Here is a 17,978-nt window from a genome sequence, read left to right as displayed (position 1 = left end):
AAAATATCCCCTGCCCACATGGCCATGGTATGGTTAATTCACTTGTGAGAGTTAGTTGCCTTCTCGAAGACTACTAAAACACGATGATGTTGATGTTTTGAGATGTGACTGAGTCTGAGAGTGATATCTCCTTGGATCGAGATGAGCCGAGCTTAGCTGAACTGACAACTTTATAGGACAGGAATAAGGAATGACAAATTAACATCGCATCGGGAAGTTGTCAATCTTGAAAACCAGCTTTAAATGCGAGGTTCGTATTCCAGCCTTCACAAAGTCAATGTCATGTCAACAAGCTAGGACAGACAGATCAACATGTAGCTTTGCCAAATATCAATCATATAAATGTATTTGATGTAATTTGGTAACACTAACAGTTAGTGGTGCACTAATATTAATCTTTTAATCTGTTGTAATTGTAAATCATAATATTTATGAACAACATTGTTTTCACTGCTTTGTATTCTAAATATTAATCTTAAACAAGTTAAAACTCTTCTTGGAGTATTTCGGAGGAACATCATACCAAGTACCAAGTGGTACTTGAGAATAAAATTGAATGAATCCCATAGTACACATTGGCAGATAATATGCAATTCAACTGGTTTCAATTGGATTCAGTTGGGTAACTGGAAAAATTTCCAAATGGAAACCAATTGGAAGTCATTTCCAGTTACCCAACTGGATCCAGTTAGGATTTCCAGTTACCCAACGGGTTCCACTTAGGATTTCCAGTTATCCAACTGCAGGTTCCAAGTCATTTCCAGTTACCCAACTTAAGTTATAGAAGTCATTTCCAGTTACTCAAATGGTTCCAGGGCCAACTGGTTCCAGTTAAGTCATTTCCAGTTACCCAAATGGTTCCAGTTAGGATTTCCATTTTCCAGTTATCCAACTGGTTCCAGTTAGAACTTAAGGCATTTTCAGTTACTCAACTGGTTCCAGTTAGTTTTTCCAGATGCCCGACTGGTTCCAGTTGGTTTCAATTGGAAATTGTTATATTCCAGTTATTTGAAACCAGTTGGAAATCCAACTGGTTTCAATTTGATTTTGGTCCTGGGAATGTTTAAAATCTAGAGATGATCAGACAGTAGAGGAGCAGGGTCCCATCCCCCGTAACACAAAAGTTAGAGATTAATCTCTATATTTAAAAGAACAGTTCCGATTGGTTCCCAGTCAGTCTACTGAGCAAAATGCCCATGCAATGTTGATCTTGATAGGCCAACTCATTTAGCAATTAATCGCTAACCTTTGTGTTATGGGCCCCTGGTCCAAAAATTGGGATTGTCCCAGAAAACAGGGATATCCCAATAAACTGAGATAAATCATGACTCTTGATAAATTGAGATTTCTTTGTTTATGAGGACAGTTTTTTTGTTTGTTTTGTTTTTTCCACCTCCCCCTGCGGGACATAGACAACAATTATGGGGATTGAGAGTGCTCAAAATAGATTCAGTTGCCCGTATTCTGAACTAAGGTTTTGACTAAACCCTGGCTTAAAGTTGTGGTTTAACTATGAATAGCCAATTGAGGCATAAATCCCTAACAGTATTTCTATTCTTATGTATTTAACTGTTTCTATTTATATATCCTTATTACCAACTACTGGCCATTATCTATATCCAATGATGTTTCAATATTTCACTTTTTCAATATTCCAATAGCATTTTCATTCATTGCAGTTTAAATCTCAGGGGTTGTATTCAACGTGTAAATTAAGTGCAATGTAATTAATAAAATTGAATAAATGTATACTGTATTCCTTGCCAAGATACCACAGTACTTTCAATTTTTAATTATTTATTGCAATTTATACAATCTGATACCGAATCGCAAAACAAAGCCAACCAAAATTAATTTAGATATTGGTCAGCATATTCCCTTTCTTTTATTCAATTTCTCACCTTGTTATGCAGTGTATTTATTGATATTTGTTTGCATGATTTTATGTTTTGATTCTGAGTAATTGAACATTTTGTTATATGTAACTTTGAATGAAATTTTATGATATGTTTATTTCGCATGAATATACTACAATGGATTCACCTGGATGGGGTATGGGTTAAGGCGGTCCGCGGACTATAGTTATTTGGTTAACTTTGCCCAATGCCTGGCAGCTCATCCAGGTATAAATCCAGTGTTTAATTATTTTTGTGTTACTGTATTATTGTAACAATTATTTTTTTATTATTGTATTTGACTTGTTTGATATTCGCCTCCGACGAAGATTCTGCTAGGATCGAAAGCTTAGGCCCCCTTTTTGACTTTCTAATTTACTCAATTGGCTCTCTTTTATTAGATAAGCAGTTTTCAGCAGCTTCTTTTTGCCATTGATCTCCTATTCTGCTGTTGTATCACTCCCATGTGATCCTCCTTATCTAATTTGTCTTGTTTTATCCATATATGTTTGATTTTCTGTATTTGTATTTTAGTGTTTTCTTGTTTACTTTCCTTCCATAGTTAAACTTGCATAACTTTGTTTTTTGTTTTTTTCTGGTATCTTTGTCTGGTCGATTTTACTTTTCAGCTTGATTTAATTAACTTTGTGTATTCTTATCATCATTCTGTTTTAGGTCCAGTTCAAATCTACTCGACTTTTCTCATTCTTTATATTTGATTTGTTTTGAATTTCCATTTTCTTTGTTTTACACCTTTTTTATTTTTTATTTCTTATTCTAGGTCTCTTTCAGCTTGATTTAATTAACTTTGTGTATTCTTATTATCATTCTGTTTTAGGTCCAGTTCAAATCTACTCGACTTTTCTCCTTCTTTATATTTTGATTTGTTATGAATATCCATTTTCTTTGTTTTACACTTTTTTCTATTCTAGGTCTCTTTTCTACCATGACTAACCATCTATCTTTATTTCACCAGCTCAGGAAGATCAAGCTGAAGGCCCTCAAGACCTCTTTTCACCAGGACAATTACAGATTTTATTCCCTCAATCGCATTATACCCACAGGCCTCCAACTTCATTGCACTCCCGGTCTCGGTACGCTCACACCTGAACTTCGCAAACGATGGAACCAGACCTTACATGGAGCTTCAGTTCGATTAATTAACATCCTCTCTGAACAGTGTATTGCTTCTCTTGATTCTTTTTCAGCTGACATCAGTAGCCTGGAAGACGAACTACGTTCTTGCTGTACCCAAACCCAATGGCTTCAGTATAATGATGAAATTGAATCTGATCTCTCTAAACACAGGTCTCTCCTCACTGAACGCAGGAACAAGAAAATAGGCAACCTCACAAAGAAGCGACAACGGTCAAACAGATTTAGACGACATACCAACAACAATGATGTATCCCCCCATTTGGTTGTTAATCTCTCATCCTCCCCTCTCTCCCAAGCAGAAACCTCTCTTCTCTCTAAAGGTCTCAAGTTTTGCCCCACGCCACCAGAAGTTGAACAGATAACTCTCAGCCAAGACCTCTCTACATTCTATCGCAGGATACGTCTCAAAGAGTTCTTTTTAGATGCACCCCCTTCTGATCCCGAGCCCTTCTACAAGAAAAGCACATGGATTCCACCTAAGAATAGAGTTCCTTCCCTTGAAACTTACATCCAAGCTGTCTCATCCCAAGTTCGCTCCACAGATACCCTCGACACCAGAGCACATGACAACCTTCCTCGAGAAGAACGCCAGGCTCTCTCATCACTCAAAAACAGGTCCGACATCATCATCAAGCCTGCAGACAAAGGATCAGCCGTCGTTGTTATGGACCGCCAGCAGTACATCGATGAAGCCATGAAACATCTCAATAATCGATCTCACTATGCACTCCTCGATTCTGACCCTACTTGTAATTTCTCCCTACAGATCCAATCGACACTGAATGACATGAAAGAACACGAGCATCTCTCTGAGAAGGCCCACAAATTTCTCTCCCCTACTAATGCTAAACCTGCCCGCTTCTATCTCCTCCCGAAGATCCACAAACCTGGCAACCCCGGTCGACCCATCCTCTCAGGAAATGGTTCCTCAACAGAGAACATCTCCCTTTTTGTTGATTACCACATTAAGCCCCTTGTCTCACGTGCACCCTCTTACATCCACGACACTCCAGACTTTCTCAGGAAACTAAATGACATCAAGGACCAGATACCCGAGACTGCGATCATCGGCACTTTCGATGTTTCTTCACTGTACACCAGCATTCCCCACAACGAAGGTATCCAAGCATCATGTGAAGCCTTGGCCGCCAGTGGCCATTCCAGTCCCCCCATATCCGATATCAAATCTCTGATGTCTCATGTACTAACAAAAAACAACTTCACATTCATGGGCAAGCACTACCTACAGATATTCGGTACAGCAATGGGCACCCGGATGGCTCCTTCATTCGCCTGTCTCTTCATGAAGAAGCTGGAACAGCAGATGTTAGATTCAGCCCCCTGTCGCCCATGGATTTGGTGGCGTTACATAGACGACATTTTCTTCATCTGGACCAGGGATGAAGACAGCCTCCATACATTCATTGACCACATCAATTCCTTCCACAGGACCATCAAATTCACTTCTGATTTCTCCCAACAGGAAACCCACTTCCTTGATGTTACAGTCCAGAAAAAGTCTAATGGTATCACCACTACCCTATACTCTAAACCCACGGATACCCACCAGTACCTCCACTCATCCAGCTGCCACCCCCGTCACTGCAAAACCGGCATCGCTTACAGTCAAGCCCTCAGACTTCGCCGTATCTGCTCCGAGGACCCTGATTTTTCCTTCCATGCCAGGAATTTGCAGAAACATCTCTGTGCCAGGGGCCACGGGGCCAGGGCAGTCCAACTGGCAATTAACAAAGTTCGTTCTCTCCCCAGATCTGAAGTTCTCAAACCAAAAAGTGACAAGGAGACCACCGACAGAATACCGCTTGTGACCACCTTCCATCCCAATCTACCCCCTCTCCGCAAAATCCTGTTTGATAACCACCACATTTTACACACTTCTGATCGTCTCCAACAGGCCGTTCCCGATACTCCCCTTCTAGCATACCGACGCCCACCGAATCTCAGGGACCTCATTGTTCGTGCTGAAGTGCTATCCCTCACTAACCATTCTTCTCCCATACAGCATGGCACCTTCAAATGCACCAGCAACAGGTGCATCATATGTGAAATACATCTTCACGAGGGCGATACTTTCACCAGCAACTCTACCAGCCTGTCTCACCAAATCAAGGGCAACATCACATGCACTACCACTAATGTTGTATATCTCATCACTTGCAGAGTTTGTAGGGTACAATACATAGGGGAAACCAAGACCACACTCAAGAAACGATTCTACGGGCACAGATCCACCGTCAACACAGCAAAGCTGGACACTCCAGTTGGCCGCCATTTTAACCTCCCCAACCACTCCATCACTGACATGATGCTACAGGGCATCGAATCTTTAGGTACCCGTCCTGACTCAGTCCGTACTAGCAGGGAGAAGCTCTGGATGAGACGACTTCGCACCACCCAACCTCATGGCCTGAACATCCAAGAGGGGAACGACTGATTTTTCTTTCCTATCCACTTTCAATTTTTATATATACATATAATTTTTCCCCTCAACTCTTTTGAATAGTTACATTATAGTTTCTTACTCTACTTTCCTCCCATATCTCATACAAGCTCAGCTCCAATTTTTCCTTCCTTATTCAGGCGATATAATAATTATTATATATATATATATATATATATTTGTTTTTTCTCCACTCACCTCTTTTAGATTTACCACATTTGCTTATTTACATGTATACTATGGTTTCTTCATAATACACCCCCTCTCTTCTATATTTGCTTTTACCTTTTTAGGCAATTTGCTTCCTCTTTTTCACATATACAGGGTTTTTTTTTTTTTTTTTTTTTTTCCTACTATATAGTCTTATGTTTTTTTCCCGTCACACCTAGCGGATTACAATATCAGTTACACCATATGTGTATTTATATATTTTTTCATATACATTTCTTTTTTGGATTTATTTATATACATATCACTTATAGATACATATTTACACTTACCTTCTTCTCTTAGTTTGTTTAATGCTCTATCATATATACTTATATATCTTTTGCACATTATCAGTTGTTCCCCATTCTTTTTCTTTTTTCCCCCACTCTTATGCACCAGTTTATTAAGCCTTTCTTTGTAACCTGTTTGACCCACCTCTCACTAATTCTCTTGTTTTTCATCCCATTATCACTGTTTTGTTCCAGATCCTGTTTGATGTTGCCTGCCTCATTATTTTAATCCCTCTTGGCTTGAGGTCTTTTACTGGCCTTACTTACACTAACTTCCCTTTGTGTCTGCCTACTCCTTTTCTTTCATCCCCTTCACTATTACCTGATTGGTCTTCTCTACTCACTAATGCCCCTTTTGTCTCCTTGTTTCTAGTGTTGCTGTAGCTTGTTTGTGGTCTATATTATGGTTGTTCCACTTTATATGTTTGTCATTTTGCCTCCGACGAAGATTCTGCTAGGATCGAAAGCTTAGGCCCCCTTTTTGACTTTCTAATTTACTCAATTGGCTCTCTTTTATTAGATAAGCAGTTTTCAGCAGCTTCTTTTTGCCAAATAAAATAATGATGATAATAGTACAAATCCAATTTATTAACTCATTTGACACTTAAAACATTCAATCAGAACCGCCTGGGAATGATAACTGAAGTATTTCTCTTCATTATGAAAGCAAAAGGAAACAAAATAGTTAACATAAGAAATATACATTATAAACATAGTTTTTGAAATTTTGGCTCCCTATATAAAAAGGCTATAATTTTAGCACAGAGTTAGACCATGGGTTAAGTTAAGCCTGACTTCAGAATACGTGCCAGTTCATTGTCTATTTTTTGCCCTCTTCCAATAAGCTTGTTATGAAACCTGATTCATTTATGTTTACATGTACATTGACTAAACACACTTGATTGGTGTCAGCAAATGACAGGTGAATGAACTTTCCTAGATTTTTTGTGTGGAGAAATCTTTGAAAACCTCCCTGTAAACTGGGAAGATACCAATTTTCTGACCAGCTCCTCTACTGATGATTGTTCTGTATCTAGATGTACATGTCATTGATCAAAATAATTCTAAAAATAATATAAGTACATTTTCATGTCATTACAGATCTCGACCAGATTCTGGCTATATAGTATTTGGAAATGAATACCAAAGAGAAGCAATGCTTGCAGTCTGTGCACGACCTGATATTGCGAGATGTACGTGCTTGTGATGTCCAAGACTACCTCTTTGAGACCAGTGTTTTAACTTTAGATGACCTGACTTCATTAGAAGAGGAGAAAAACCCAAAGGTACTAGAGTAACTGTTTTAATCCACTCAGGAGGCCATTGTCAAAAGTGATGTGCAATTTTGCCTGCATGCAAGTGTTTATCGCTTATCAAGTGCTCATATACAACTACAAGTGTAGATTAAAATTGTTGGCTATAGCATATCTGTGTGATGTACAGTAAATAAGACATGCTTTGCATACTCTGGTCTGAAATAATGCTTTTTCAAGTTAAGCGATTATTTGACTTGCATGCATGGAATGTCGACTTAGGCAGAGTTGTCTGTTATTGTACAATGCATAACATTCTTTGATCCAGAACTTTTACATACTTCTATTCTGAGAAACTTTATACATAATTTTTGTCTTCAGAAACAACTTGAGATGGTACTTGAGTGGGTGAATGACAGACCTGATTCTTTTCAGCACTTCTCAGATGCTTTGCGAGACAGACATCCATATATCCTTCAAGAAATGGAAAAGGCACAAGTTTCATCTTTTGGTAACTATAAAGTCTATCTAACTTTGTTTACAAGTCGGTAAGGGGAAGGGGGTGCTGGTTTTGTTTTTCAAAATGGACCTTGAGCAAGTGATCATCAGAGTACCCGAAACATTTATACCTCAAATATTTTATTTCTGTGATAGGGTGTAATACACCATTCACATTATCCACTATCCAGGTTATTGAAAGGTTTTTACTATCTTATTTTGTCAATTTTCACACCATTTTCATTCTACACATTTAAATTGCCTGGTCATGAAAACAATGAATTGCCAATTCGTCCACTGCCAACTCGTCCACTCACCAAATGGCCTACCTTCATTTAGTCTAATAACCATTTGGCCCAATCGTCTAATCACCAGTTCGTCCTTGACCATTTCGTCTCATAAGCAGTTGGTCTAATATTTATTTTATTTTCGTTCATTTTGCCCAATCAACACTGTCTACTGAGACCAAATGGTATATGGACTAAATGGCTATGGACCAACTGGTTATTAGACAAAATGGTGAGTGGACAAAATGGCAGTTAGACCATGTGGATATTGGATGAACTGATAGTAGAGGAGTTGGCAACGGACAAATTGGCATTGCACCAATTAAAAATAAACCATAAAAACAACCCTTTCTGCATGCTTTCATATACTAGCATGGTACCGACCTTGTGGTGGCAGCATTTGTATTTTCTGTACCACAACATTGTATAAAAACGGATTTGCAGTTTGCCTGGAATAACACAAGTAAGGGTCTATTTTTTTTCAGTTTATTATTTGAGTGCCCCTATCTTTTGGAGTACAGTTTGAGATGAACTGTCAATATAATCATCAAATGTCAGTGCTACCCAACATTGATCAGTGAGAGGTACATGTGTAAAGAGGAAAGATTTATGATTACTTGAAATAAGGTTTCTTCTTAAAGTCATTAGCTTTCCCATTATACGTGTTTATTACACATCCATCCCTTTTCCTTTTTAATTTTACTCAACAGGCCGCATTTCTTCTGCTTCTCAGCAGCCTGTTTGTCCCACCAAAAACTATGAGATTATCGGTGATGGAAACTTTGTTGTTGCTGAGTCTGAAAATACAAGAGTTCACATGAAGAGAAGAGATGTTCCTACTGCAGGCCTTGCGGGACCGGAGCCAAGTTGATAAAGGATTTTATGTTTCCGACATCTATCTGCTCGTTGTCTCACCTGAAGAATGTTCATCAGGGTCCCATCTTACAAAGAGTTGTGATTGATCCGATGAACCTAAACTGTATGGCAATCTATCATTGTCATAATTTTTCCTAACATAAATGAAATGTTGTTTTGTAAACAAAGCGGAGCATACTGAATTGTCAAGAAAATGATGATCCTATGATTATAGCTACATCACATCTTTATCTGTTGATGTGGCTGGCTGTCCATAGTTGTGATTGATCAGATCGATCACAAATCCTTGTGAGACGGGACCATGGAGTAACTTCTCCATCATCTGCAGCCGAGATTGAATTATAGAGCCGGATAGCTATGATACTGAGCACCATTTCCATGCTTTGTCTGCTGACCAGTTGTAGGATTTTGGTTGGAGGACATTGCTTACCTTGCCCATTTTGAAGTAAAAATGTGGTTATTTAAAGGGCAAGTCCACCCCAGCAAAAAGTTGATTTGAATAATAAGAGAAAAATCCAACAAGCATAACACCGAAAATTTCATCAAAATCGGATGTAAAATAAGAAAGTTGTGACATTTTTAAGTTTAGCTTAATTTCACAAAACAGTTATATGCAAATGAGGGAACTGATGACATCACTCTCTCACTATTTCTTTTGTATTTTATTATATGAAATATGAATTATTCTAATTTTCTCCACATTATCCGGTGAGACAAAGTTTTATTCCTCCCTTACCGTTGTTATAACATCTTACGGCTCAGTTAAGTTGGTCCTTAATGTCAAATTGGTGAAAATTGAAATATTGTATAATTCAAACAATAAAAAACAAAAGAAATAGTGAGTGATGGACATCATTGACTCTCTCATTTGCATGTCACTGAGTTGTGCATATAACTTTTGTGAAAAATAAGCAAAACTTTAAAATGTCATAACTTTCTTATTTTACATCCGATTTTGATGAAATTTTCAGCACTATGCTAGTTGGATTTTTCTCTATTTATTCAAGTCATAATTTTCCTGGGGTGGACTTGACTGATGAGTGGTTTACCAGCAGGATCATGTGGAACAATGCGTATGTGCCATGATTTCTAACTGCAAGGACAGAAAGCTATATCAAAGAGTCTGACTGATTACCATAGATTCTGAATCTAAGAACAGTTAACTTTGCCCCATATCTTTTGGGACCGCAGAAATCTATTTGACTTGAAAGTTATACTTATAACATACATTTTGCCTAATGTGGTTTAAAGGGGAATCCAGTTATAAAATATTGTGTTAGAAAGGAGATAAATAAATAAAAGAGTACGGTAAAAGTTTGAAAGAAATCGGACAAGCAATGAGACAGTTATGGCTGCTTCAAAATGGAGTTCCTTATTATTATGTAGATTTCAATTTGGTTTGGCAACTGGGTTAAGTAAATTACGACATGGGGCAAGGGTAACTTTCCCATTGGCCATGTAATGGATTTGTGGTTTTCTCCTAAGTATCCATTTCCCCGGGTATTAATTTTTATATAACCCAGGTAGTAGGCCTATATTGTTTTATGTCCTCATGAAAAAAAATATAATTTTAAGTAAAACTTTTGACAAATAATAACATTTTAGCCATTTTCTGTATTGGAGTACACATATAGAAGAGTAGTCCTTGCGTTACATCACATACGTGGCCAAATTGAAGTCCATGGGCATAGTGATTACCAATTAATATTTACAACTTTTAAATATTCATAAATTTGTTATTGTTTGTCCGATATTGATCAAACTTTCACCTATCAACTTGTCTGAATTTTCTTTTTCCTTTAAAAAACAAGTTTTTATTTGGGTTGGATTCCCCTTTAAAACTTGCACCTGGCTCTGACTTGGGAGAATATTCAGCTTATTGAAGGTCGACTTACATGTATGTGAGTTTACCTGTAGGCCTATACTTTATACAGATGAATATCAGAATAATGAGATATTCAGAAATTATAGGAAAACTATTTTATATATTCTTTGATGGTACATTCAGTGGAGACAGGAATAACCGTAGTTTGTGGGGGTTTATTTAACAATTCTGACATTTTACTATTCTCATTCATATGCTCGGTGAGTGGAGCCAACGTAGTTCAGCTGAACCAATGAACAGAGACTGAAGCTTTTGGTCTGCATTCCTTGATACATGGATAGCCTGAAATAGAAAGCAAACATAGACCAGAATACTAAACTTTGGTTTAGACTAAGCCTGATTTAGCTAAAACTATAGGGAGCCATTAAAATATATATTTTTTTAATACACTTTATGTTCATAGGCACTTTATGCATGCTTTAAAGAAAGCCTTTGCAATGATCATGCCCTAAAATTATGCTACTTCAAATATGCCAAATGCATCAAAGATTGAGTAGAGCCCACCTACTGTTCATCAGGTTTAGTGTCACATTCAGAAAACATTATTGAATTTTATATACCTCATTCAGTACTTCTTCCACTTCTGGTGTCTGTTTCATAACACTTGCTATAAATAAAAAAAATTGCAATAGCAGTTTAAAGCTACTGGAATCATTCGATCGGCTGACAGTGACTCGTTATTGAAATGGTGCATTTGTTATAAGAAGTCTTCATGAAACAGAGCCCTAGTCTTTATGATGTAAGATAGTGTGCTCAGAACAACTGTTGTAACTTCACTTTTATCGTAGATTCAGTATGGAAACCTCGATTGTGATTGGCCACTGAGCCCTGTTACCATGGCAAAGTTACCATACTTGTAACTCTCAATGAAATAGGTTCCAGAATTTGCTTCCAGTCTAAATTCATGATAGACTAGTACCCTTCTTTTGCCAGGACCCTTTCAATAAATTGGTCCACTTGGGAAATCCACTACTAGTCGCATATTTTTGCATTAGGCCAACCGGAAGCATGGGTAAACAAAAGTAGCACCAGGATTTTTTAAGTGGGAGTGGGTGCAAGATTTACTGTAGATTACTCTCATTTTTTTTTCTTTTCATTTTTCAAAAGTTCAAGGGAGATGATCTCATGTCCCCCTTGGTCCACATACTGTGGGTGAACCTTCATTTGCTTTGACCAAGCAAGAAATTCGGCCCACATTTAGCACAGTTCCCTTCCATAATTCTCTGGTCTGTGCCTGGTGCTTCTAAACTTCTAGACTTTGTAAACTGGTATGGAAATCAGCTAATGTGTTTGTTATACTAGTACAGTGGTGCTGAATATTATCAAAATTATGCAATATATTGAAATAAAAAAATATTGAATATTTGATAATGGGTTTATGATTATGTTGAATTGCTGTAACATGATATGACCAAATTATTGTTGATTATTAAATGTTATTTGATCACCATTATTTATTGAATACAAATGTTGCTCTGTATAGCTCTCAAGTAATTGCAACTCATAAAATTATAATGAACTTTCAGACTAGGCGATATATCATGTCGGCGATATTTAGCTGGTGGTAATCAAAACATTGAAATCAATGTTGATGTACATCATTCAGATGGTCAAATTATTGTGTAAATATGATTTCTATCGTACACTTTGTAATACTGCCTTTTACATGACTACCACTGCATACCTTACGACCCAGTGATCCCCGATCTGATTTTGGAACAGATTGTATTTTGCTCATTTTCTGTAAGGCCCATTAGGCCTATCATCTAAAACAGTCTAAATTAGTTCAAAATAATACTTCAAATCATATCCAATCGTATGATTGCTATGACGTCATTACTCACTTTTATTCTAGTAAGAATGATAGCTTAGTCACAGATTTGAACATACATGTAGGTATTTATACGATGATTTAGAACATTACGCAGTAAGATATTCCATGTTTCATTATTACCATCAAATTCTACTACGTTTTATTCCAAAATCGGGTCACAGACTGAGCGTAATGTGTGTGATGGCCTTAAGATGCACAAAATGGTGATATTATTTGGGAGTCAGTAAAAATGCAAATGCTATCTCTGAGCATGTTTGGCATGGTTTTCTATTTCTTTTGTATTTTATTAAACGAAATATGAAATATTCTAATTATCTCCTCATTGTCAAGTGAAACAGTGATTAATTCCTCCCTGAACATGTGGAATTAGCATTGTTTAATACTATATGATTCAGTAAAGTCGGTCCCTATGGTTAAATCTGTAAAAAATGGAATATTGTATAATTCAAACAATAAAAAACCTAAAAGAAATAGTGAGTGATGGACATTATCGGCTGACTCATTTGCATGTCACTGAGTTGTGCATATCACTGTTTTGTGAAAAATAAGCAAAAGTTTAAAATGTCATAACTTTCTTATTTTACACCCGAATTTGATGAAATTTTCAGCATTATGCTAGTTTGATATTTCTCTATTTATTCAAATCAATATTTTGCTGGGGTGGACTTGACCTTTAATATTGATGTGTTTTACTAGGAAAAAATACTGGTCATAAGGACCGCGCGGTGTAGAAAAAAATAAAAATAAAAAATGACACTGACTTCAAATAAAACAAATAAGTTATCAATGACGAGATATTTGCTGAGAGCACAAGATCCATAATGACACATCTACTTGCATGAAATCCAATGTATTCGTATAAGATATGAAAGCTACATAAATAAGATTTGTTGAACAACTATATAATGTAAAGATTTGCAAATTTTATACAAAACCACTTTAAGACGTTGGTTTATTATTTCTTAATGAAAATTTCCAACTTCCTGCAATTGTATGTACCCCTTTGTCATTTTGATTTGTTTTTCATTGTAATTAAGTTTGTATTTCAATGGATGCCAAACATGTTGAATTAATTATAAATTCAAGTATGTGTAATTAATTTGTTCTGAATTATGACATTGAATACAATTGCTCTCAGCAGAAAATAATCCCAGTTCTATTAGACATGCATGCATTTGTTTTGTAGTTTTCATTTTCTTGTAGTGCAACAGATCATAAAGACACCGAACTGGTAGTCTGCAAGCACAGACTCAAATTTGACACTTTAACCAAAACCATGTCTAGAGTGAAGACTAGACTCCAAACTCTGTCTGTACCAGCCACAGTACATAGTGAATCTAGTCTCACAAATTCAGACTCTGCATTATGCAGTATACAAAAAAAAGTTTGCAAAGACCAAGGGTCTGTGCCTGCAGACTATCTACCTGGTACACACACTCACTTGTCACCATGGATACCATTCCAAGTTTCAAGAAAAGAATATGATGTAATCACTTTTTTTTCTTTCCTATTTTTTTTTTTTTTTTGGGTGGGGGCAGGGAAGGGGTAGTTAACAATTACCAGTAAACAACAGTGGCGGATCTACGGGTTTGGGGTAACCCCCCCCCCCTAATTGGATGCCAAGTAAAAAGAAAAAGGAAGGGAAGGAGATAAGAGAAGAGGGAAAAAAGAGGAGGGGAGCGAGTAAATAAAAAAAGAGTGAGGGAAAGAAAATAAAGACAAACTTTCATGTCACTACAAAATTCCCGCTCGCATTGCCTGTTCGATGAGATAGAGATCAAGCTCAATAGGCTGAAATGGAGATCAAAATATCCGGTTTTGAAGTCAATATACAATACTCAGCTCGGACATCGAGCTTTCATTGTTTTGTTTCATTTACAAATCGAAGTTTGAAAAATGTCTGTTTGAGATCTGAATATCTAAATTTTTCAGCTCGCACTGCGCACCTTTTTTTTTTATTTGTAAGGTGAATATTCACTTCGTGTGTTATTATCAAAACTTTTCAGCTAGCGCTTTGCGCTCGCATTGTTGATTTTGAAATTAGATGCCCTACATTTTCATAACGAAAAAAAATGTGATTAGAATGCCTAGATTCTTGATCTAAATCTGAAAAGAAAAAGAGATCGCGCTTCGCTTCTCGCACGCGTGTTTATTGAGACCCGCAGATCTTTTTCAGGGCTCTAACACAAAGCTTAGCAATGATCGTAGAACATTTTTCTACGATTGATTCCATTGACTACAATGTACAATCAATCGTGAAAATCAAGCGTACGATCACTTGCTAACCTTTGTGTTACGGAGCCCAGATCAAAATAAAATTAAAAAAAGATACCTATCCTTTTCATGATTACAAAATATGAATAAAGCCTCCCATTTTATTTCTAAATCTCTTTTTTTCCGCTCGCGCTTCGCGCTCGCATGAATTGTTTACTTACAAACCTATCTTGTTCATGATTAGAAAAGTGCTTAGGATCAGAATATAAAAAATGTTCAACTCGCGCTTCACGCTCGCATTATTTGATTGTTGAAGTATGTAGGCCTATATCGCTGTCCTTGGTAATTGTGAACTGTACTATACTTAACAGGTCCCTTTTCGATCAGACCAGTATATCAAAATTTCAGCTCGCGCTTTGCGCTAGCAGATCACAAAAATTGCTCAGAGTCAGAATGTTCATATTTCAGGACAAAATACATAAAATTTCCACCCACAAAAATAGCTCGCGCTTCGTTCTCGCATTACTTAATCAGGGCTTATACAAAATTATCTTGTTATAAGAATAAAGCTAAGAAGTAAATAAGACTACCTCTTCAAAGAAATCTAAAATAAATTCACCCCCCCAGGACCAAAATCCAATTGAAACCAGTTGGATTTCCAACTGGTTTCAATTGGTTTCAATTGGTTTTAACTGGTTTCAATTGGTTTTAACTGGAATTTAACAATTTCCAGTTGAAACCAGTTGGGCAACTGGAAATCCTAACTGGAACCAGTTGGGCAACTGGAAATCCTAACTGGAACCAGTTGGGTAACTGGAAATGACTTCCAACTGGAAATGATTTCTAACTGGAACCAGTTGGGCAACTGGAAATCCTAACTGGAACCAGTTGGGCAACTGGAAATCCTAACTGGAACCAGTTGGGTAACTGGAAATGACTTCCAACTGGAAATGATTTCTAACTGGAACCAGTTGGGTAACTGGAAATCCTAACTGGAACCAGTTGGGTAACTGGAAATGACTTCCAATTGGAAATGATTTCTAACTGGAACCAGTTGAGTAACTGGAAATCCCAACTGGAACCAGTTGGGCAACTGGAAATCCTAACTGGAACCAGTTGGGTAACTGGAAATGACTTCCAACTGGAAATGATTTCTAACTGGAACCAGTTGGGTAGCTGGAAATCCTAACTTGAACCATGCAGTTGTGTAACTGGAAATCCTAACTGGTACCAATTGGGTAACTGGAGATGACTTCTAACTGGAAAGATGGGTAATTTGAAATGAATTCTAGTGGAACCAGTTGGGTAACTGGAAATAAAACTGGAACCAGTTGGGTAACTGGAAATGATTTCCAATTGGTTTCCAATTGGAAATTTTCCAGTTACCCAACTGGATCCAATTGAAACCAGTTAATTTGCATATTATCTGCCAGTGTGCACAGATTAATGTTTTATGAGATTCATCATCATTAACAATGTATCTATTTAATTCTTTTCAATTTCAAGTGCCACACTTTTTAAAGATAAGTATTTAGAATACTTAGCAGTGAAAACCATGTTTATAAATGTTATAGATTATAATTAAAACAGATTAAAGGATAATTAGTACACCACTAACTGTTACCAAATTACATCAAATAAAAATACATATATTTGAAGATCTTCCATATACATATGAAAGTCTGTATTTTATCAATGCCCTTTACATTGGTATCAATAGACATATAATACTGCTTCTGTGTTGGCATATGAGCAATAGTTAGTGCAAATGCTAATTAATTTGTAACTAATTAAGTTCATTCCAATTAGTTCCAATTGGATCCAGTTGGAAACCAATTGGTTTCAACTGGTTCCAGTTGAATCCAGTTGCCTCCAATTGGTTTCAACTGGAACCAATTGAAACCAGTTGCCTCCAATTGGATTCAATTGGTGTTAATAGGGAAATTGGAACAACTGGAACCAATTGACACCGATTGCCAACTGGTTCCAGTTGCCCAATTGGTTTTAACTGGAACCAATTGGCAACTGGTTTTCAATTGGAACCAGTTGGTTTTAACTGGAACCAATTGGCAACTGGTTTTCAATTGGAACCAGTTGTTCCAATTTCCCTATTGAAACCAGTTGGCTAACTGGTTTCAATTGGTTTTGCCCTAATTGGTTTTAACTGGATTTTGGTCCTGGGCCCCTATAGGCGAAAGCTTGATAGCAACAATTTTTGTTCGTGTTCGTGTGTGATGGTCCTTCTGGTACCCCCCCCCCCCCCCGGAAATAAGCATGAATGCAGGATCCGCCCTAGGACAAAAACAGATCTCTTTACTTAGTCTAAATAATTTAAATTTATATTTCCAAATCATTGCAAATACAAACTGCATGCATGGGCCCTATTTTGTAAAATATGAAAGAAGAAATTTACCTCTTTATTGATGTAACTTATTCACAACATGCCTGTACTGCTTAATGTCATTAGATATTTTTCATCACTGGCGGATCCAGTGTGATTTGGAATATAGGTCAATTATTTTTTATCGGGTTATGAAAACAGGGGGGGGGTATATAGGCTTCAGCCCCCCACTTTTTTTCCAAAAGCATATGTACAAAAAACGTAAAAATCACCATGATCTGATTGTGATTCAGCCCCCGGCCTCCCCCTGCAACTCCCCCATTCACGGCTTCAATTCACAATGACTAAAATGTCATCTTTCCCAATATACCCAGAATTTCATGATCAGGACATGTTATTATATGCTATTGTTTTATTATAGCCCAGAGTACAAGTCAAAATAGCCTAGGAAAAAAACTCAAGAATTCCAGATTATAAGAACAAAATTCACTGAGGAAAAATTGAAAGAAAAAAAATTCTGACCAATTTGATAATTTGTTATCCTCTTCAACTGATACATTGATCAACTTTCGTATTCCTGGACCGTCTTGAAATTTCTTCAGCATCAATATACTTTTCTCTCGATCAGTACTTTTCCCAGACACATTTGTTTTATTAATTGTCAAGGTTGAATCAGCTGTTTTATGACATTTATTTCCCATCTTTGCTCTTTCTTTAAACCTCATCTGTATCTAATATACCCATCTCATTACTTTTTAGAAATAATTTGAAATTTA

General features: G+C 36.9%; 1 protein-coding gene across 1 annotated transcript; it reads left to right on the top strand.

Moving 5' to 3' along the window:
• The first annotated feature begins 8 nt into the window (after positions 1-8).
• Positions 9-9,155, top strand: LOC129273696 (uncharacterized). Its single transcript, XM_064107533.1, has 4 exons — positions 9-250; positions 7,116-7,300; positions 7,649-7,778; positions 8,763-9,155. The coding sequence occupies exons 2-4, from the start codon at positions 7,151-7,153 to the stop codon at positions 8,921-8,923; spliced, it is 441 nt and encodes a 146-aa protein (XP_063963603.1). The 5' UTR covers positions 9-250; positions 7,116-7,150; the 3' UTR covers positions 8,924-9,155.
• The last annotated feature ends 8,823 nt before the right edge of the window (positions 9,156-17,978 follow it).

Source organism: Lytechinus pictus, chromosome 12, assembly GCF_037042905.1.
Source record: "Lytechinus pictus isolate F3 Inbred chromosome 12, Lp3.0, whole genome shotgun sequence".
NCBI classification, from domain to species: domain Eukaryota; kingdom Metazoa; phylum Echinodermata; class Echinoidea; order Temnopleuroida; family Toxopneustidae; genus Lytechinus; species Lytechinus pictus.
The sequence above is the reverse complement of the archived record's forward strand: the minus strand, read 5'-3'. Positions and strand labels throughout refer to the sequence as shown.

Bases quoted from the DNA above. Each gene is read 5' to 3' on its own strand.
- LOC129273696 (XM_064107533.1), top strand. From the start codon at position 7,151: ATGAATACCAAAGAGAAGCAATGCTTGCAGTCTGTGCACGACCTGATA. The intron at 7,301-7,648 runs GTACTAGAGTAA...TTTTGTCTTCAG, and splicing joins AAGAGGAGAAAAACCCAAAG to AAACAACTTGAGATGGTACT. The intron at 7,779-8,762 runs GTAACTATAAAG...TTTACTCAACAG, and splicing joins GGCACAAGTTTCATCTTTTG to GCCGCATTTCTTCTGCTTCT.